This window comes from Cucurbita maxima, unplaced genomic scaffold (assembly GCF_002738345.1).
Source record: "Cucurbita maxima cultivar Rimu unplaced genomic scaffold, Cmax_1.0 Cma_Scf00005, whole genome shotgun sequence".
Classification (NCBI taxonomy): domain Eukaryota; kingdom Viridiplantae; phylum Streptophyta; class Magnoliopsida; order Cucurbitales; family Cucurbitaceae; genus Cucurbita; species Cucurbita maxima.
This window is the reverse complement of record NW_019272021.1, coordinates 1,502,951-1,524,426: the sequence shown is the minus strand read 5'-3', so window position 1 is coordinate 1,524,426 and position 21,476 is coordinate 1,502,951. Positions and strand designations below refer to the sequence as shown.

Sequence of the window (21,476 nt, the reverse complement as noted above, 5' to 3'; positions counted from 1 at the left end):
CGAAAGGTGAAGATGATCTTCTAATCCGATCTGTCTCATGGGCTTTCACATGATTTGCTGCATTCATCTTTAAAATAATAGAGAATCCTTTGCAAGAGAACTTTTTTTTTGAGAAGTCTAACCCATTATATGGTCTTGACACCAATGGGTTAAGCTAGATGAGTTGATCGGTTGACATAGTTAACCCATTATATGGTCTTGACACCAATGCCCGAGAAGTTGCAACATAAATATGGGAGTCAACTCGTTGATTTACATGTACATTGTTGGACACTACTAAGTTTTCAAAATATTGGAGTCATTTTTTGTAAATATATGAGTCAATTACCTATTTAAGATATATCACCTACCTCCTACCTTTTACATAGTTGGACACTACTTTGTTTTCATTACGAACATAAATATCACAAAGCGTTGGACAAAATTTCTCTTTTCGGTGTTAATATGATCAAGGTCTTCTGAACTATTTGCAGCTCGGATATGCCTAAACAACAAGGCCAGTTTTAAAACAAAGGATTGTTTGTTTTTTCCTTTTTTTTTTTTCTTTTATATTTGGGAGCGAGAGAATGAATTCTCTGTTTTCAAATCTGGGTTTAGAGATGGGATGGGTTTCTATGAGAAGAAGGAGAAGAAAAAGTAGGAAGCCGTTAGCGCCACAGAGAGGAAAGGGAAGAGGGCATGGGTGGAGGAGAGGAGAGATGTTCATCATCAACATTTTATTATTTCAAATTTTGCTGATGAAAACCTAATTCAAAACACTAAAATTAAATCGTTGGAAACCTATGGACGACGAACTTGGCCTATCATCCAAATGGACAATTCAATAACTAAAGTATAGTTTGTAGTTTCAGAGCATAAATTGAATGATGTATGATTGAAGGTACTAATTTAAACCATTCAAATATTAAGGTCTTTCATTGCAGTTATTTGTTCAAACAAGATCAAACCAGAAGGGAAAATTTGCTTTGTTTGGTCAAACACAAAAGTACGTCTAAGGTCACGAAATCAAAAAATGAAAGCCTCCAATTATATGGGGATTCTTGCAGTATAATACAAATTAAAATCTCAAGTTGCAAAAGATTATGCAACGTAATGGTGAGCCAACTCTACCTATTTTTTCTAATTCTCCACTTGCGATACATAGGAGTGGAAAGGAATACAGGATAGAGTTCCTTACTTGAAGACTTCAAGTGCCCGTGTTGGATTCACCAATTTCAGATTAATACAGCCCCAACATTCTTAGCTCCATAACATGGCTGGGGTCTAATTCAGGAACGTTCTTGTTTTGTTCTCGATCTTCAACTATATATTCCTGAAACCAAGAAAGCTATTATCAGCTTAGTAAGCAGAAGGATTTTGACAATTTGAGAAGAATGAAGGAACCCAACAGTTCCCAATATTGGAGAGATGAAATGAGATAAAATGGAAATAACTTAACAATATTATTCTCTTTAAAATCGTTACTGGACCTTTGTTAGTTCTTGCTTAGCAAGGACATGGTAGTGGCGTTCATTTATCCTCTGCCCGCATATAATGGCTATGAAGAAACCATAGAGTAAGCCAACCAAGATGATCGCCAAGACTGCAGAAAAGATATTGTAGAACGATGAATTAAAAAGAAAGATAGTAGAGCAGCTACATTTTCTAAAGCCAGTACTTGATTTCAGGCAAGGATTCATTCAACTGCTAATCCTAAATTTTTCTAATCAAATGAAACCAAAATATTGTGTGAGAACATTCACTTGCACTATAAAATTCAATACATATATAAAGAAGAATAAAAAATAAGGTATTAGTTGGCAGCCTCAGTATACCAGCCATGGCATAGAACCCATATGGGTGTTCTTCATAACCAAACATTTCCCTTAGTTCCTCTCCGTAGAATTTGTACACCAACACCCCCAAGAATGCCACAATCTGTTCAAAGCACATAGCGAAGACCCCTCTAGAAAAATCAATCATAACAATGAAATGAATTTATATCATAATGATAATGAAGGATATTTAGCCAAACTTGAACTAAACACCTTGGCAGAAAAGTGGATGGCCAAACTAAACATATAATTACAATAGTTTACCAGTTGAACAATAATGAAAATGAACGCATGGTCCCTAGCAACAAGAAATTGAAACTTCAGTCTCAACCACCAGCGATCAGGAGGGACATTTGCACGTAACACGAACATAGCTCTGCACTCTGTACAATGAGCAAAAGCAAAGCCCTCCTGATACAATTACTCAAATGGATTAGAATTAAAAAAAAAAAAAAAACTTGAAAACTTGATCATTCTAGAATTTGACATGTTTGAAAGATATATGAAAGGAGATGTGTTAGATAGGTTATCAGCCCGTGGAAGTTTTATGATTTGGTAGCACTCGATACCACAGTCCATGGCCCCAGAAAAAGAGTGTTGATTAACTGTAGAGAAGCAATATGAAATGAGGGAAAACTGACCTTTGTGGACCTCCAATTATCAAGACATGATCTATGGACATACTTCTGAGTGCCTTTGCAGTGGCATGGAGCAATTAAATCTTCTCCTGAAACCAAATTCATTTTCATACTAAAAATAGTAAATCGAAGCTTCAGAAGAAGAAAAACAGAATATACATACATGTACTGACACTGTCTTAACCTACAAGTGAACGTAAGTGTAATGTTCTTGCTTTGTTAAAATAATATTAGTGGAACACAGTCTTAATTGAAATTGATGAAATTGCATTACATATTGAACAGAAAGAAATGTTAAAAACCTCCAGTGTCAAGGCATATACGACATTGTGGTTGGTCTGCATTCACCAGATGACTGGTTTCATCAACATTAAGATTGTGTAAATCATCATCACTACCAGAGCTCTCTCTCCCTATAGCTATAATCTCAGCAGAGGATGATGATCCCACTGACTGTGGCAGAAAATCCAATTGACTTAAAATGGGCGCCCGTTCCAGAATATCATCTGTATTTTCATCATTATTTGGTACCAGTTGCATGGTGTGAAGCCTCGCTCTTGAGTCAGACTTGCATAGTCATCGCCTGAGCTGTTGTTCAGGTTGACCATTTACATGGAAACCAACGAACCTGCATAATTCGGGAAAGAAAAGCAATCACGTTGACATGAAATCATATGCATAGAAAATCAAGCGTACACATTTAACCACAGGATTGTATTTCGCTCTGTTCTCATAACTTCCATATCTCCATGCTAAAGCACAATCCTAGACGAATCAATGCCAATTTTTTTATATTTCAAATTTAGGGGGAAGTTACCTTATATGCAACCTTAATTTTTTATTTCAACAGTGAATAAAATACATCATTGGTTTCAAATAAAAGTTCAACACTGCAAACCCTATACCATGAATGTTAATACTTCAGTCAGTTCTCAAACAAGTGCTTGAGATTCCTTGGGGGTGCCATGGCCACAACTATTGATTATAATAGCCAGGCATGGAAGTGAACTCCTGGCACCTAGCCTATCAATGGGAAATAGGTTCGGTTTGGTTAGTACTTCCTGCTCTCGTGTTGAAGTTTGACGGTTCATTAATTCTTCAGAGCAGTGATAAAGCTTGGGAGACAAGGTGGCTATGAAATGTCTCGCCAGCTGCCACAACCACTATATATTCTTCTTTCATGCAATTATGAACTACATCGAACTTTCTGACTTCCAACGTAAATTATTCTTTTAGAGCAGATGAAACCAACTACCAAGCTTCCTGACAGCCAATCATATCCATCAATGCAGAACATGCTCCAAAATTTTATTCTCAAGTCAGGAGAGGTTCATAGATCCTAAAATTGACATAATGAAATGAGAAGTAGGTCCTTGTATAAATGTTAATGAAGGACCTCAAAAGCAACTACGCTGCATTGAATGAGCTTAAGGGAGGTGGAATAGTTTGATGTGCCCGTTAATCTACAAATATTGTTCGTTAACAAGACTTGAAAGAATAGGCTGAATTAATCAACATCCTCGTTCCTTGAGATCATAGAATACTATAAATTTAACGAGAGAGAGAGAGAGAGATGCAATGGATCTACGTGCTCTGACCTATACTGAGCTTCCAAATGCTGCTACCTAGCATCCAGTTTAGCATAGTTCGCCAGCCAGTTTTCACAACCACATTCCAGTAGCCTCAAATTTTAGTGCGCTAGCTGAGAATAATATATTTATTCCAGTCCTCCATATCTTTTTTTCTCACAACTTCCTTCTTCTGATAGTCCTCTATACCCGAATGCGAGAAATTTGCGGCTACTGTTTGCCTTGAGAGGTAACAAAACTGTACATACTCGCGTGTTCATGTGACAACATAATCTTAGCAATTCAAGCTTTTGACAAAAGCATTCTCTGTATTTAGGATTCTCAGTTATGATGAAAATGATTCAGTTTCAGACTAAAATCATAACCATCCCGTCGTTTATGTTCGTCTAGTAGCATCCATTAAAAAGAATCTAATTGTTTGTGCAAAGAAACGTGCTGAAATGAACTTATAATTAAAGATCAATGCAAAGTGAGCGCACAAAAGCAGCAAAATATATGAAACAACCATATCTAAAAATCAATATTTTCCAGTGAATACATATTCCCTTTCTTAGATCGCCAGTAACTTTTGGCCTTCAAAGGAAAAAGGAACAAGGAAAAAAAAAAAAAAAAGCCTACAACGATTAAGAACAGAATAAATTTTCGGATAAAATGGATGAATTGAAACCAGGGAGAAGATAGATAGATCAAGGAATCAAAGTCAAACCGGCGGAAGCGCAGAACAAGAGCAGACGAGAACGCGTAGTTTAGGAATCCATGAAGAATCTCCGGAGGATCCGATGTCTGCAGGAATCAGAGGAGGGATTGAAAATTAGATGAGGAAGAAGAAGATGAAATTTCCAAATTGATTGAATTGAATGGATGATTGAAAGGATCAGAGCGGTCACGGGACGGACCAAATGTGTAGATCCACGTAATAGCGCGGATTCGGAAGCAGGGAATGAGAGGCAGGTGTACCATTTATATTTTATATTTATATTTTATTTTATTTTATTTTTAGAATTTTTTTTCCCCAAAAATGGAATCTCTCATACTTCTCAAAATTGAAAAAATAATATTATTAGAATTTGTCATATTGGATATATATATCTCAAAAATAAACCTAAAATGTAATCTAATTAATTAATTAATTGATTGATATTAGTCATTATTAATTATATATTATCAACTATTAAATATCAATACATTATTTAGATTTAATAAACTTTATTTCATATATTTATAACTAATATTCTATACTATCATAACTATTTAATTAATTTGTATTTATTTGTCAATTAAATTACTTAATCGTTATTATAGGGTGTTTGTGGGTCGAGTTGAGCCATTTTTTAGACCCAATTCGATTATTCGAGTTGTAAATTTGTCAATCCAAATAATTTGTTGATATAAATTCTTTAAATTATTTATTAAAATTTTTATTTTTAAAAGTAAAATTTCTATTTATTTATTTTCAAACCATTAAAAATTATTTTTAAAAATTATTGGAGAATAAATGATTATAAAATAATTATGAAATTAACTAAAACTATATATATGCATGTATATATAATTATAAAATATATATTTTAAATTAATATTCCATTCGATTGTTCTGATTTTAGAGAAACTTACGAATTAAATAAATGCATAAAATTTTTATTTATTTTAAACTCGACCAAACTTAAATAACCTTATAATTAGACTAAAAAAAACAACATGGAATTGTTTTTTTATTGTTAATGTTACTTTTAAAATTAACGTGTAAAAGTATAAATATTTTTTAATTTAACTTGATTAGCTAATTAATTAATACAGCAATACCATTTAATTTTTTTTTATTACATCCATTTATGCTCTAACATTTAATTAACTCATTATAATTCTCAACGACAAAATTGGTAAAACACATCCCGATTATATTTAAAGTGTATATATAGTTCAAAATTAATTAAAATTAGTAAAAGATTATTAATTCTATTTTAATATTTTATATTTTTATTATTTACTTTTTGTTTTTATTTACAGTCGGGTGAGGCAAACACGTACATATTGGTTGTAGGTTCGAATCCTACTGGGGAGATTTGATTCATTTCGAATTAGAATTCGGAATGAAAGGGTTCGCTTTGACCGTTAAGAGTAGACAATCCGTTTGTCTTTGTTTCTATTGCATTATATCTCATTGTATCAGATTCTGTTATGCGATATTTGAGAATCACCGTCAATACCTCAAAAAATAAAGAAATAGTTAATATATTCAAGATAATTACGTATTTACAAAATACCAGCTCAATTCATACGGGATATAGACAATTCTAATAAGATTTAATTCTTGAACAAAAATCCATTTATTTATTTATTTCATCACCGGAAGAGGAGGAGATACACATTACACCACGATTTATAAGAGAGATTTAAAGACCTCGTATATTCAAACAAATAATTTACCAGAAACTTGCTTTGTCAGGTTTTCCTTTTATGTGAATTCGTAAGGTAGGCTGAGACCTAACTATACGATCGAAGTTTAAACCCGTAAACCATAGGCCGAGACCGCCTTTATTCTACTAGCATCCTTTTTGTATTAAATATTTTATTGTTTTTAAAATCCGAATTTTCGGCTGCGAAAATTGAAAAAAAAAAAAAAAAAAAAAAAANCGGCTGCGAAAATTAAAAAAAAAAAAAAAAAAAAAAAAAGAAACCCAATGAATAGATTTCCTTGTTTTGTTACCCCTAAAGCCCGAACGGAGCAAGGTTCCAGTTAAAACGGTATCAATTGGAGCGCCAGGCCCTGAGAGAGATCTGCAATCGCTGTTCTCGTTGCGTGCCATTGTCAACAGGGCAACTGTTGTCTCTCGCTAATGGCGACCATGGATGGAGTGGTGCAGAATCAGCCTCAGCAGCAACAGCCTCTCCTGGCGCCGCAGGTGGTTGTAGCAGAAAGGTTAAACCAGGCGGTACAGCAACAGTTGAACCTGGAGGCTGTGAAGACTCGAGCTACTACTCTATTTAAAGCCATCTCTCGGATCCTTGAAGATTTTGATGTCTACGGTCGCACCAATACGACACCTAAATGGTCCACTTTCATCTTTCGCATCGTTTTTTCTTGTGATATTTTCCAAATATGCTTGAACTTTTGAGTTCCTGATCGGCTTTCGATTGATATAAAACTGAAGTTATGTTTTTTAAACGTTGAGAATTGTTGTGTTATTTCTGCCGGGGAGTAAAAGCCAATCTGATGTGGGGAGGGGAAGGACTCGAGCATGTAGTTTCTTTTATTTCGCTTCATCTACACTTCCTAATAGCTCGTTGATGTTAGAAAGTAAATCATTTTTCCTATCTTCTGGACTTACATGTACTAATTATTTTTCTAAACATCAAAGCATCGTAATCTCTCTCTCTCTCTCTATATATATATATATTCAATTTTCTCCAAATCTGGCTAAATGTGTAGTTGATTTCTACACCAGGCAAGACATATTGGGGCAATATTCTATGGTGAATCTCGAGCTTTTCAACATCGTTGACGAAATTAAGAAAGTTTCCAAGGCTTTTGTTGTACATCCTAAGAATGTTAATGCAGAGAATTCTACAAGTATGCACCTACATCCCTTCCAAGTATTTGATAGCATGGAGTAAAAGGAAATATGACAATTTCTGTTTTGTGTGCTTGAAATTACTTCTTAAAGACATCGAGATAATGTTTGCTTGTTTATTTTGAACTTCTGCCTTGAGAGAATGCATTTAGTTCTTTTTTCTTTTTTTTTGTGAATAATTTCGTATATTACATATAGTTTTGTTTTGTTTTCATTTTGTTTTTATTTTCTTATAAGAAACGATTTCATTGACTGTATGAGATTACTAAAGAGGGGAAAAACCCCAATCCAAGAGAGTTACATAAAGTCTCTCCAAATGAATAAAAGAAAAAAAAAAGTAGTGATGGAAAAAGAGGGAGCACTTATACCAAGTAGTAGCCAAATAAACCATAGTATCAAAGTTCATATAAAACAATCCAATCAAAAGGAAGTTCCTCATCTTTTAGGACTTCTTTGCGAAGAACTTCAAAAGAATGCCCTGACAAAGTTCACCTAAAGGAGCTTCTCTTCTATTTTAAAAGAATATCCACAAATAGCCAATTCGAGCCTAGCTTAGTGGAGAAAATACCAATTACCATACCAGAGGTTGATGGTTTGATCCCCCATCCCACGATCGTTGAACTCAAAAAGGATGTTTGATAAGAGTAATAGAGAGGCTAAGAGTAAGACCATTAGGGGGAGTCGTAGACTATCCAGATGTTGAAAGAGAAAGTTTGTGCATATTCACATGAAAAAAAAAAAAACGTGGCTCTGAAATTTGGAGTTATTCTTGCAAATAGGGCACTAACGAGGAGATATACTTATATAAGATATTCTACATGGAAGTTTAGCATGTGTGTACCACCTTGTGGCTAATCTCTTAGAGTAAGAATTTCACCTTCTTAAAGTAGTGGTCTTTCCAAATGGTATAATATAAGTGGGGGATATGAGAGATCAGCAAGAGAGGGTTTGCAGTGAAAGTAACATTTGGTTACAGCTTTGAAGATTCTTGTCCAAGACTTGGATAGCTGAGATGAGGACAGGTGGTGCAAAGAATGTACCATTCCTTAGCTTCATTCAACATCCTTTTAAGTTCATTATTTGCCTAAAATTCTAACCTTTTGATTCAGTCCTCCTCATATCTCTTTTTTGATAAGGTCATTCACATATCTTTAACAACAATATTCTTTTTCAAAGAAATATCATATAGTAAAAAGGAAGTTACGTGCCAATATGTCGTCCATTAGCAAAACATCACTCCAGAATCAAGTATTAGCCACATCTTCAGTCTTGGAAGTTATCCGAGCATGAATCAAATTATGGTGCTTTAAGATGGCTTTCCATGGTCCCTTGGCAAAGGATAAATATAGAAGTTCCATAAGATTTTTTGTTCTCAAGAGTAGAGCAGTATTTGGCATCAACGACCTTCCTCTATTATGCCAATTTTCTCCTTGATATCACCAAATCCATTTGCCAGTAAAGCCTCGCTCTTGCTCTTGCTCATAAGGCTATGTAATCCTCTCGTCCTCCATGGGAATAATATTTTCTCATTTTATAAGATGTATACCCATTTTATCACAATTTCCTTTTCAAAGATTAAAAAAAAAAAATGCTCTATAAGGATTGAATCACCTCGAAAGGCATGACGTATTGACAACAGGAGATTTAATAGTGTGGCATAGAGTGAGTCTCCCTCCCTTATGATCCCAAAAGGAGCAAGAGTGGTGCTCGCCATTGAGAGGAAGGCCAAGGTAGAGTTTTGACTGATTCGATAGACCCTTGTTTGCTAGGCATTCCACATTTTGATTTTCCATATGTAGACCCAAAATTTCGGATTTTTGGTGATTCACATTGTGCGTGGATGCTTCCTCAAAAAGACTAACACTGTTAAAAAAAATTAGATAAAGCATGCTCATCCTTTATGGAGAAAATGATGGCATCATTGTCTGACTGTAGATGATGTATATAATTACAGTTCTTACCTAGGTCGAAACCTTTACTCAAATTCCTATTTGTTGGATGTGTCATAATTCTACTGAAGCAATGAACAGTAATAATGAAAAGGAAAGACGAGGGAAGGTCACCTTGATGTAGGCATCTAGAATCAAGAGTCTTGCCTTTAGTCTAACTGTTAATGATGATGGAGAAGTTTGTTGATGAGATGCACCCTCTAATCCACTTTCTCCATCTTTGCTTGAAGCCTTTAGCCACAAGTATTTTATCTAGGAAACTCTAATCAACTCTGTTAACAGGCTCACTCAATTTCTAGTTTCATGGAAATTCCCTTCTTTTTATTCATTCATCGATGAGCTCGTTTGCTATAAGGAAGACATTGAGCATTTGCCTACCTGCAACACATGCAAATTGAAATTCTGTGATGGTGTGGAGAATACATTTTTTAGCCTTCCTGATAATATCAAACGCCAATATATATATATATATATATATATATAGAAGAACAAATTACATAAGAATAATTCGATCAATCGAGAAGGCAATTCAATCAAGAAGCGACCCATCAAGCCACTGACTAGAAGAAAATCTCTAACGAATAATATCCTTGCAATAATCTTGTACATACATGATATGAGAATGATGAGCCAAAAATCTTCAACGGACTTTGCATCTACATTCTTTGGGATGAGACAAATATAAGTTTCATTGAGATTAGTAACGATGATACCTTTCTTGAGAAAATCTTGGAACACCCTTATGATATCAGACTTAATCATGTTTCAGATCTTTTTTAGAACTTGGCTGCAAAACCATCCATTCCAGGAGATATGTTTAATCCCAAATCCTTAACAGCTTGCCAAATTTCCTCTTTTGTGGAAGCCTTTTCAGGTTCAGAATTGTGCTGTAGAGTAATTGGATCCCAATTCAAAGGGTGGGGAAGAAATCTGCAGCCTTGTTTCTTGGTATAACTTATCAAAGCTGAATAAATCTGTTCTCAATATCTTTCTCTGATAGCAAGCTCTTACCATCTTTAGGAAGAATCTCAAGAATGGCGTTTTTCCTTCTCTTGGCAGCCACACTTCTGTGGAAAAGACTGCTGTTTTTATCCCTTTGTTGAACCATTTTGATTTGCATCTTTTTCTCCGAAGAGACTGGTATTTTGGCTGCCAGTGAAAGAAGCGGGATTTAATAGATCTTCTTTGGGAGCTTTGGACTGTTCATAAGTTGACGTAGGCAAAGGTTTCCTTGTTCTAAGATGTGATGATGAATTTAAGCCCTTTTAATATCTGTATGCAACGGTGGCCTGACCAGCCCGTCAATCGAGTATTGATCCTCCAATTTTCAACCATTGGGGGAAGCTTTCATGGAGCATCCACATGTTCTAATTATATTTGTTTAATAGATCTTCTTTCTGTTAACGTGCTTTCATTAAATGTTATCTTATTTTTATTTTAGAAATATACCCAAAATTAAAGCCTGTACTCTCTGGAAGTACTACTTATTTCTATATATGATCACCACCATCATCCTTTGTTTTTTTTCTCTTTTCTTAAAACCTGCCAGGCGCATATTTTAAGATTTTTTTTTCCCTATTTATAAAACATAAAACCATTTTTAAAATCAAAGAAAATATTTATATATAGTAGACTGTGTGTGTATATAAATAGGCCACAAGTGATTTTTTCAATAATTGATTTTTGACTTTATCCTACGTGGTTGTGACGATATAGTTTGTTGGCTAGTTATTTGAGGCCACCTAGTGTCTTATTTGTGGCTATTAGTCACTAGACACTGCACATTAGGCGCTGTGCAGATGATGACAAGACGATCTTTAACCATTGGAAAAGGCTTGAGTGTAATATGTTCTTGTTCATACATTGAAAATGTCAATTAAAGTTCAACATATTATTATTTCTTACAAGTTAAGTCATTGAAAGAAAAAAAAGTTCTTATGCAACACAAGATGATCTTTAATTGTTAGCTTCTTAAACACACAGATTGGGGTTCAAATGAAAAGATTCAGTTGGGTGCAAGTGTGTCTCATAACTTAGGCTCGGTCTCTAGAAGTGCATTATAGGGCTGTCTGGCCATGTTAGCTCGGTGTGCTTGCAATCTTGTCCAAGTGAAGGATTTTATAGCTTTATAAGAAGATTTGGTGACAAGCTATCCACCTCTACTCATGTAAATAAGCGAGGTAGACTAATGGCTGATACTCTTGCCTTGGGTTGACAAAGTTTTGTATGATCTTCAGGATTGAATGTGCTCCCTGGCCCTCAATTAGAGGCCTCCTGCCAGGGATTTAATTTGATAACTATTTTATATTTCATGTGTGTTTGAATAATATCAATTGAGGGTGCTTCTATATACTGTTTTTCCTTTTGGTTGCGGCTATGGCTTGTCTTCCAACCTGATTCTATATCTGTTTTTTATCTGCAATTGCCATGTTTATTTCTCACCAGAGCAGGGAGAAGAAGCATAAGCACTCACAATTCTCATTATCTCGAAGCTTAATTTTATTAGTACAGTAAAATGAATTACTAAGGAACAGTACTTAACTGTGATGTTAGCCCTACTATTTGGGTGTCTGGTATGTCACATAACTGTAATTGCTGGAATATCTTGGAAGTTGGTGTTTCTTCACTATTGTCTGCTTATTTTACATCTTTTTCCTGGCATGGTAGACATAAATTAGTATTGCAGATGATCCCTCAACTAGTATTTCAAGAGAAGGAAGATGAGACAATAATTCATTTGTGAAATTTTGATTTCCACTAATTTATTTCTTCTGTTTTGTGAGCCCAGTACTACCAGTTATGTTGTCCTCAAAACTATTGCCTGAGATGGAGGTAGAGGATAATTCAAAACGTGACCAGTTGTTACTTGGGATGCAAAATATGCCAATATCTACACAGATTGAGAAGTTAAAGGTACTAAAAGTTCGTTAAATAACTGTAGGTTGTACAACTCATTGAGTTCTAAAGAAAGTCCTCCGGCATTTAGGTTTACCTTTCTTACAGACTAGAATTGAAATGATTGGAGCAGCCTGTGAAAGTGCTGAAAAAATATTAGCTGAGACTCGGAAAGCATATTGTTTCGGAATGCGTCAAGGGCCAGCAATAGCTCCAACTTTAGATAAGGCTCAAGCTGCAAAAATTCAGGAGCAAGAGAATTTACTCCGAGCTGCTGTTAACTTTGGGGAAGGTACTTCTTTACTTTTATAGTCATTGATTGATATCTTAATTTTAATCAATTGTAGGTCATATATTGTTTAGTACTGTATCATGCCTCGTAAGTCACTAGTGATTGAGCTATTTACCAAAAAATAATATTTATATTTAAATTTCTTGCCAAATTGTCACATATCTATGAAAAGTACAGATTTTTATATTTATTTCTTAATTCATGATATACTTCATCAACTTGTGGTGCATAATTGAATACGGGCATTCTGATTTTTGTAGCAACCATTTCCTCTCTTATCATTTCTGTATGAATTGAAACGCAATCATAACTTGTCTTGTCGGCAGAGTTGATTTAAGTGGCAAATCTGTTTGAGATTTTGTGAAAAAAATTGCTGTGAGAGGAAGGACAAGTAGAATGTTGTTGAATGTGAGTGATGCCGCTCCTTAGAGATGGTCATTGAATTATGGAGCATGCATATATGGCGATAGACACTTTGCTCCTAAGCTCAATCACACACCTTAGGGAAACCCGGTTGAGTTGTAGCCCCAAAACGATTGGTTTTCATACTTCCCAAACACTCTTAAATCCCCCAACTATGTCACAAGCCCACGCTACCATGCTTTGATATGGCAAGTTGGTTTAATTCTGGCAAAACAAAGGGTATGAGGTGTTAAAAAGAGTGTAATTGGTAGCCAACCCGTGGTCTTTTCTCATAAGGATGTCTTTGTTTGATGGATCTTATCCCATTAGAGTTTCTGTTTTCTTGTCTCTCTCAAAGATCATGATTTTGAAAAAGGTTGTTTTTTTTTTTTAATCTGAAGGGTTATTCATGTGCGTGTTCACACACACACTTCGGATCGACTCTTTAGAAAGTGGCCTTCATTGGTTGGCTTGCATCTGTTGCAAGTCTAAATTTGCTGTTTTTTCTTCTCTATTTTCAGAGAATTACAGGTTCTTTTATAGGGAAAACTGACGTAATCTAAATTGATAGATAATCTAAATTCCCTCGATACTAGTTAACTAAATTTCTCTAGATACTAGGTAACTAAATTTAAATAAATAATCTCTTGATACTAGGTAACTAAATTTAAATAATAATCCTTGAATACTAGGTAACTAAATGTAAATAAATCATAAATTAGGGAGGTCAATTACTCCCCTTCAAGCTGAGTAATAGAACTTATAAATTGCACATATCTCCTAATTTATAAATTGCACATATCTCCTAATTTATAAATTGCACATATCTTCAAGCTAGGTCAATCATTCCTTCTCAGCTTGGATACTAACTTATAAATTGCACATATCTCCTAATTTAAGGCTAATCCTTCGACACCCCCTCAAAGTGATTGAATATATCTATTAGTCAACTTGGACCAGATAGGTTTATGTGCAATATTGATCGCACGACATCGACGATACGACTTCAACGATAAGGCACGACGTGAATGGTAGCTATGAAGGCACTGAATAAATTTGGTTTAGGTGGATGCTGATTAGCTATGAAGGCTTCAAATAAATTTGTTAATGATAGCTATGAAAGCTTTGAATAAATTTGCCATTGATAGTTGAAGGCTCCAAATAAATATGTCAATGGTAGTTATGAAGGCTCTGAATAAATATGTCAATGGTATCTATGAAGGCTCCGAATAAATTTGTCAATGGTAGCTATGAAGACTTTGAATAAATTTGTCAATGGTAGCTATGAAGACTCCGAATAAATTTGTCAATGGTAGCTATGAAGACTCCGAATAAATTTGTCAATGGTAGCTATGAAGACTCCGAATAAATTTGTCAACGGTAACTATGAAGGCTCCGAATAAATTTGTCAACGGTAGCTATGAAGGCTTCGAATAAATTTGTCAATGGTAGCTACGAAGGCTCCGAATAAATTTTTCAAGCTAGCTATGAAGGCTTCGAATAAATTTGTTCACATTTGCTATGGGGATTTCGAATAAATTTGTCCACAGTAGTTATGAAGGCCTTCAATAAATTTATTTTGTCAGCAAATCCGTCCGCTGAAGCCATGAGAGCACATAACTCGTGCATATTTTCCACTTGGAGCACTTCCACGGGGTTTGCTCACCTCTCTCGTGCTTACTCCGCTTGGAGTGTATAGTTCAATTGGTAACACTATGAAAGTAGAGCTGATACTGGACTCATAATCTATGAAGTAGGTTTTCTGTAGTGGCCTTTCTTAAGGTACCGTCCGATTCTTCTATTCGAGAATTGGAGTCTAGACTTGATGGATTTGGAGATCTTAGTTTTGAGGCCTCCTTTTCTTCCTCCGACATCTTTGGTTCTCTCCCTTATTGAATGCTTCAAGTCTAAATCTCAAAATTTGATGTTTTGTGATGATGATTGGAAGAACGATTTGAGATTTTTCTGACATGATGGTGAATCTTAATCTGGGGAGAAATTTAGCCGACAAAAATGAATCAGCAGGGTAGTAACCGGTTACCTTTTTTGCACAATCTGAATAGAAATTGGTTATAGGATGACAACTATGAAGGCTCCGAATGAAACTTGATGGCAGCTTTGAAGGCTCTGAATGAAGTTTCAATGATGGATGATCGGCAGCAATGAAGGCTTCACCAATAAAGTTAGCATTTTGGTTCTAATCAGATTTTCCAGAATAGAAAGGCTCTGATACCATGTTGCAAGCCTAAATTAGTTGGTTGTTTTTCTTCTTTATTTTCAAAGAATTACATGTCCCTTAAAAGGACTGACTAAGTTTAAATTGATAGATCATCTAAATTTCTAATCTGAATCCGTAGATACTAGGAAATCTAAATAAATTCCTAGATAGGATAAATCTAAATAATAATCCCTGAGTACTAGGTAACTAAATTTAAGCAATAATTCCTACGTACTTAGTAACTAAAATCTAAATAAAATCCAACTAAATAAATTGGAGAGGTCAACTGTAATGGGAATACACATATCTTTCGACAATATCCTCTCTCAAAAGGTAGAGGAAGACCTTGATCATATCCTTTAGAGATGCGACTTTGCGCACTTCGTGTGGAGTTATTTTTTGCAGGCATTCGACTTTCAGCTAACCCACCGTAGAGAACTGAAATGAGGTGATCGAAGAGTACATTCTCCATCCTCTTTTTAGGGAGAAGAGCTGTTTATAGTGGCTTGTCGGGGTGTGTGCTTTGTTGTTGGATCTTTGGAGAGAGATGAATGATAGAGTATTTAGAGGCTTGGAAAAGGATTCAAGTGATGTTTGATTCCTCGTTAGATTTCATGATTGGTTGCAAAGGTCTTTTGTCATTTTTTTCTCAATTGGAAGTTCGTTTTCTCAGTTAAAAAAAAATAAAATAATAAAAAAGTCCTTGTTATGCCAATAATTTGTAACTTTATTTCTCAGTTCGCTTGCATCTCTTGTTTATGCAGGATTAAGATTACCTATTGATCAACGGCAGATTACTCCAACACTTCCGATGCATTTGGTAGATGTGCTGAATGTAGGTGATGGAGTGCAGAGTTTTAATGAAACATCTGGTACCATTCTTTTGTTTTTTTTTTTTCTTTTTTCGCATGAGTGGTTTATATATTAATTTACTAAATTGTACTAGTTTTTTGTTGTTAATTTACTAAGTTAACAAAATGTCTATCAGGTATGTATGCAAAGAATACTCCTCTAACATCACATAATATTGGTGGTCCAGGATCATTGTTACAGGTGAGATGATTTCCTTTCCCCTTGAAGCGGTTCCTCAACTCTGATTTATTTGCACCCTCTTGAATTATAGAATGTGTTCTGAGTTCTCCTAAGGCAAACAACTTTTGGCTAACAGATTTCATTTCATTCGAGGTTCCCTAGTGTATGTGATTGAATTATCTTGTGTCAGTAGTTCCCTAATTTTATTAGGATTTCTTTGGTTGTGAGTTATATCTTTCCTTCATCCTTATGAGGTTAGGTAGTATATTCGGTACTGTCAGGAATTAAAAGTTTGAAAAGTTTCTTGCTGACTCTCTCCAATTCTCGCAGTTCTTGCTTTTACCTTCTCTTCCTACGAATATTTGCATCAGTATTGACTTTGAACTTGAGCACTTGGACTGCTTGGTTTGCATATGTAGATTTAGTAATAACTCTGTACTTTATATTCTGCATCATAACATCAATGGTCTCTTTATCTTACCATCTTGAATGTCGTACACACATGCATATAATCAGAAATTTCAATTTTTTGCAATTGCTGTTGATTGTCCTTTTCATTTGATATTTAAAGCAGCCTCCTGGATCACAACTTGTTGGAAGGTCAGCTGCATCGCCTTCTGGTGCCACATCCTTTGACAACACAACGCCGCCATTGCCATATGCTAACTCTCCAAGGTCAACTGCGAATGTTATGAACATACCTTCTCCTCAACAGCAGACCCAACAGCAGCAACAGCAACAGCAACAGCAACAGCAACAGCAGCAACTTCAGGTCCAGCAAAGGCAAAAATTGATGCAACTACCTCAGCATCAGCAACTCCTTGCTCAACAACAGATGAGGCAATCTCCTATGCAAGGAATAGGACAGGTAATATGCTTGCTGGTACTAAAAGTAAATAATAACACTTGGACAATTTAATCTGTTATAATTTTCTCAATGTTTACTAGACTCATTCTTCAAGACTTAGAATGTTTAGCATCGTTCATCTTTTCCCCTGGGACCTTCTTAGTTCATGAAATCATTATAATTAGATATTAACATTTATGGTACTATTTTAGTCAGAAACTATTCCTCGACTATAATAGGAAAAGGAAATGAAGTGATAGCAATTTAATGGTCATCTTACTGGGATATCAAAAGAACCATGGCCTATTCAATTATTTTATTAGCGTATTCTTATTGATTAACATCAGATTATTTATGCATGGCTGTTGCAAAATACTTGCCTCATCCACGAATACCATCTACTGATAACTTGAGAAAGACATATTTCTAATTGAAGTCTCATAAAAAAGATATTTTAAACTGTAGTCAGTTGTGTTCTAAATTGGGTGACCTCTCAACTCACAACACAAGGAGAGTTATCAATATAGAAGCATCTGAATATAATACTTGAAGGCACAATGCAGACTGTGCTCCTTGATTTCTCTGGGATCAGTTATATTTTATTTTATTTTGTAACCATCCCAGATTCATGGACAGCATCAGATGCAGTTTTCACAGCCATTGGCACACCAGCAATTTCAGGGAAGGCAGATGTCTTCTGGTCACATTCAACATGGCATTACTCAAAGCCAGCTTGGCCAAGGAAATCAAATGAATCGTCACTTGAGCCAGTTTTCTGGTGCTGCTAACAGTAGTTTGTTTAATGCTGCGCAGACTACCCCAAGTTCTCAAATGGTCAGATATTTCCATCCCTCATTTTGTTAATATCTTGTGTTCCCTTTTCTTTCTTTCTTAGATGTAGTTGGATTAATATTACCATCAATCGAGTAGATTGCATGAAGTAAATGTTATGTTATGCTATTCTAGGTTAATTTTCCACTTTTCCTCAAACGTATTGTTTCTAGTAGTGAAATCACTGCTACTATGTACGGTGAGACGACAACTTTGACCCTTGCATTGTAGCTGTGTTGTGTTGCTTTTACTGCTACTACGTAAATATTTACTGCTCGTACATGAATGAGCTTATCTTTTCCTTTCTGTTCACAAGTAGCTGTGTTGCTTTACCGAAATTAAAACTGCAGCTCCTAGAGTTTCATCTCGGTTGTTCTTTTAGGCAATTTTTGTCCCCATTCTAAACTTGTCAACGTGGACAATTATTGTTGATACTTCTCTCTGGTGACGCGATGCAGCCAATTTATCCTATTACCACTGATTTCGTTTTATTCAAATTACATTTTTCTAACATAAGACCCTATTTTTTTTTTTTTTTTTAATTATTATAACCAAAAGATGCATTTTTTCAGATAAGAGAAAATTTCCATTTCATTCCATGAGAAAGGAGAATGTATAGAAAGACTAGAGTTGCAAAATAAATCTCCAGCTGGTCATGAAAACTGTTGGGTAATTACAACCATGATTAGACTATAGAGACTCAAAATATAAATGATACACTAAATCTTCCCAAAATGAGAATCACAAAAGAAATAATAGTAATCATAATAAAGTTGCCTCATAGTTGTTGAAGCAACCATTTTCTTCCTCTGCAAATGAAATCTGAAAGTAATTTGATGATAACTGAGACATGAATTCCTCAAACTTTAGTTGTAATTTTAATTCACTCATTTTTGTGACATCTGTAGTCTGCAATGATTTCACTAGCAGTTAAATCCTGATCTAGAATTTGACTTCTTCTGACAAATCTTTTTGAGATTTAGAAATTATTTGGGGCAGCACCTTGATCTGTCCATGTCTTTGGGGCAGCCTTGGAGATGAAGGCCTATAGGTCAAATTTGCCACGAAACCACAGCTGGGACTTGTATAATACAACAACCTGTTTTAATTTTAACACACTAAAAATTGGGGTTTCGGGTTCCACTTAAAGTTCTAAACAACGTAAATTGACAGTTGACACCTCAATATGATACATTTTATCTTTATTTTCTTTTAATTGTCACTGAATTATTTATATCTTTTTTTTTTCCAGATTCCAAATATTTCAGCTACAATGTCATCGCAACCACTCATGCCACGTGTGCAGGTTTGTTCTAATTTGCTCGTTAAACTTCTAATGTTTTTCTTTTCCAAGTGCTGTTGAGGGGAAGATAGGAGGCTGGGATGTAGGGTGTATGCAAATCTAGACGTAGTCTGTTATTATAGGGTATATTAAGCTGGAAAATACAAATGGATGTTGTTTCTTCCTCTTTGTTGTTCGGTTTTAATTTTGTATGATCTTCTGTTTTTCTCAGTCTTTCATAAAAAAACATCCTAAGCTGCTTAGGGACGACAATTACGGGAAATTATCTTTGCAGTTGGTTTATTATCACTGTATATGTTGATTGAGTTCAATAAGGTCTTCCTCTTTTGTGCAAATACTTCATGATCATTCTTTCTGGTAACCTGAGTTTCTTCATAGCAGATCCAAGTGATCAAATAATGCAGCGTATGTACACTATTTGGCCAAATGTCCAAGATTATTCAAAAGAATTTTTACGTTTCATTCATTTTAGGCTGAGATTTTAGGATTATTTCTAATTCTATTTATAAGCGCAATAATTGATAGTATAAGTAACCAATACAGACAGATTTTCTTGCTGCCATATGCTACTGATCCAATATGTACCATGTCTCCTACAAACTAGAGCAGTTCTAACATCTTTTCAGAAGCGTATTCTTTATGGCACTATCACTATCATTTTTACTTCACTCTAGTCTGTACCCCTATCATCGTTCGAATATTTTTTCCCCTTCACTTGCATTTAATTTGTTGTTTCAGTATGGGAGCAATCCGCAGCGAAGCCATGCTCAAATTCTGAGTGATCAGAGTATGTAGTCCCTTGGCTCACTGATGTGTTGGTTAAGGCAGATGCATAATAATAATATGGTCTGTGTGTAACATTTCTACGATATTTCTCTCTAACAAGCAGCCGGTGTTTATCCCTCAGTGTTCAACATGGGAGGAGGCAGCGCGGGTGGTATGATGCCTATGCAACAGCAGCAGCAGCAGCAACAGCAGCTTGCCCCACAAGGTGCATTTGGTAACATGTCAACAAACGCACAGTCTCTCCAATCTGGTATGCTACCACTTCAGAACATGCAACAGACTCACCCTAATTTCGGCCAGCAAAGACAGCAAAACCAGCAATAATGACCACTGTGCGTTGGTAGCCCCTGCTGCATGTAATGCAATCCATTATCTATTTACTGTGTGGTAGTAGAGGAAGATTAATTTAGTACTGTTCTGTATATACTGCTGAATTTTGGATTGTGTTTACTAGGGTGGGTAAATTATCTGCCCCTACTTTGGCCCAATGACTTGTTATAAACTAGGCGTAGTTTGGAGTAGAATGGGGGAGTTGGAGTTATCAACTCTTCAAGTGGGACTACCACTTTTACTCTTTCATCTCTCTTTCCCTTCTCTTCTCTCTCTCTCTCTCTCTCTCTCTCTCTCTCTCTCTCTTCCATTTATTAATTTACACATGGTTATTTAGTAATTTTTTAATGAATTCTCATGATTATTAATAATTAAAGTATAGGGTAAGTTATTATAAATATTAAAGTTTGAATAGTACCTTTAAATTCATTAAAAAATATATTTATCCTTTTAGTAGGTTTATTTTAAAATATTTTTGAACATTTAAAATTATTAATATTAAACTTTAAAAAGTTATTTTAGTTGGTATATGAGTGTAAATCGTTTTTATCTGCATTTCATAAATTATCTACATCTTTGATTTTCTAGTGATTTAGATGTGAGAAGTTTTTTATATTTATGAAATGTATATCTTTTCTAAGTTAATATGACTTTAAATAAATTTGTTAGTGGGGTGTTTGAAATTTTTTATATTTATGAGATATAGATAATTTTCGTTCATATATTTGATAATAAATTTATTTATAGATTAGGGTTATTAAATGTATTTTTTTTAGACAACATTGATATTTTTATTAATTTAGCCTAATATATAAATACTTTTAACAAAGATATATTATATATATATATATTATTTTTATCCTATAATTTTATTTTTTAATAATATTATTTAAATTGAGATAAATTACAATATTAATCTCTCTATTTCACTTCCTCCACATGTCATTTACAATCTAAATTGAAATTACTTATAAAAAT

The 21,476-nt window shown here is 34.7% G+C and overlaps 2 protein-coding genes across 4 annotated transcripts; one reads left to right on the top strand and one right to left on the bottom strand.

Moving 5' to 3' along the window:
• Nucleotides 1-943: 943 nt before the first annotated feature.
• On the bottom strand, nt 944-4,991 carry LOC111479989 (E3 ubiquitin-protein ligase MARCH8-like). Of its 2 annotated transcripts, XM_023124926.1 has the most exons (8): nt 4,938-4,991; nt 4,748-4,824; nt 2,755-3,080; nt 2,456-2,541; nt 2,079-2,225; nt 1,815-1,917; nt 1,470-1,582; nt 944-1,312 (listed from the first exon to the last, which is right to left on the bottom strand). In XM_023124926.1, exons 3-8 carry the CDS (start codon nt 2,990-2,992, stop codon nt 1,220-1,222), a joined length of 780 nt encoding a protein of 259 aa, XP_022980694.1. In that variant the 5' UTR covers nt 2,993-3,080; nt 4,748-4,824; nt 4,938-4,991; the 3' UTR covers nt 944-1,219. The 2 variants fall into 2 exon arrangements, with proteins under 2 accessions (XP_022980694.1, XP_022980695.1); XM_023124927.1 differs by lacking the exons at nt 4,748-4,824; nt 4,938-4,991 and adding an exon at nt 4,051-4,587.
• Nucleotides 4,992-6,749: 1,758 nt separating this feature from the next.
• On the top strand, nt 6,750-20,747 carry LOC111479910 (mediator of RNA polymerase II transcription subunit 8). Of its 2 annotated transcripts, none has more exons than XM_023124817.1 (11): nt 6,750-7,093; nt 7,488-7,612; nt 12,351-12,475; nt 12,566-12,749; nt 16,134-16,241; nt 16,358-16,422; nt 16,976-17,269; nt 17,873-18,082; nt 19,332-19,385; nt 20,121-20,169; nt 20,290-20,747. In XM_023124817.1, the coding sequence occupies exons 1-11, from the start codon at nt 6,879-6,881 to the stop codon at nt 20,490-20,492; spliced, it is 1,632 nt and encodes a 543-aa protein (XP_022980585.1). In that variant the 5' UTR covers nt 6,750-6,878; the 3' UTR covers nt 20,493-20,747. The 2 variants fall into 2 exon arrangements, with proteins under 2 accessions (XP_022980585.1, XP_022980584.1); XM_023124816.1 differs by having other exon boundaries at nt 16,973-17,269.
• Nucleotides 20,748-21,476: the final 729 nt, after the last annotated feature.

What these genes read in the sequence shown, in the direction of transcription:
- LOC111479989 (XM_023124926.1), bottom strand. Translation starts at nt 2,992, where the DNA reads ATGCAACTGGTACCAAATAATGATGAAAATACAGATGATATTCTGGAA. An exon ending in TATATGCCTTGACACTGGAG is followed by an intron (nt 2,542 to 2,754) that starts GTTTTTAACATT and finishes ATTTGGTTTCAG; the next exon opens with GAGAAGATTTAATTGCTCCA. An exon ending in TTTTCATTATTGTTCAACTG is followed by an intron (nt 1,918 to 2,078) that starts GTAAACTATTGT and finishes TGCTTTGAACAG; the next exon opens with ATTGTGGCATTCTTGGGGGT.
- LOC111479910 (XM_023124816.1), top strand. Translation starts at nt 6,879, where the DNA reads ATGGCGACCATGGATGGAGTGGTGCAGAATCAGCCTCAGCAGCAACAG. An exon ending in TGCTGTTAACTTTGGGGAAG is followed by an intron (nt 12,750 to 16,133) that starts GTACTTCTTTAC and finishes TTGTTTATGCAG; the next exon opens with GATTAAGATTACCTATTGAT. An exon ending in CTACCCCAAGTTCTCAAATG is followed by an intron (nt 18,083 to 19,331) that starts GTCAGATATTTC and finishes TTTTTTTTCCAG; the next exon opens with ATTCCAAATATTTCAGCTAC.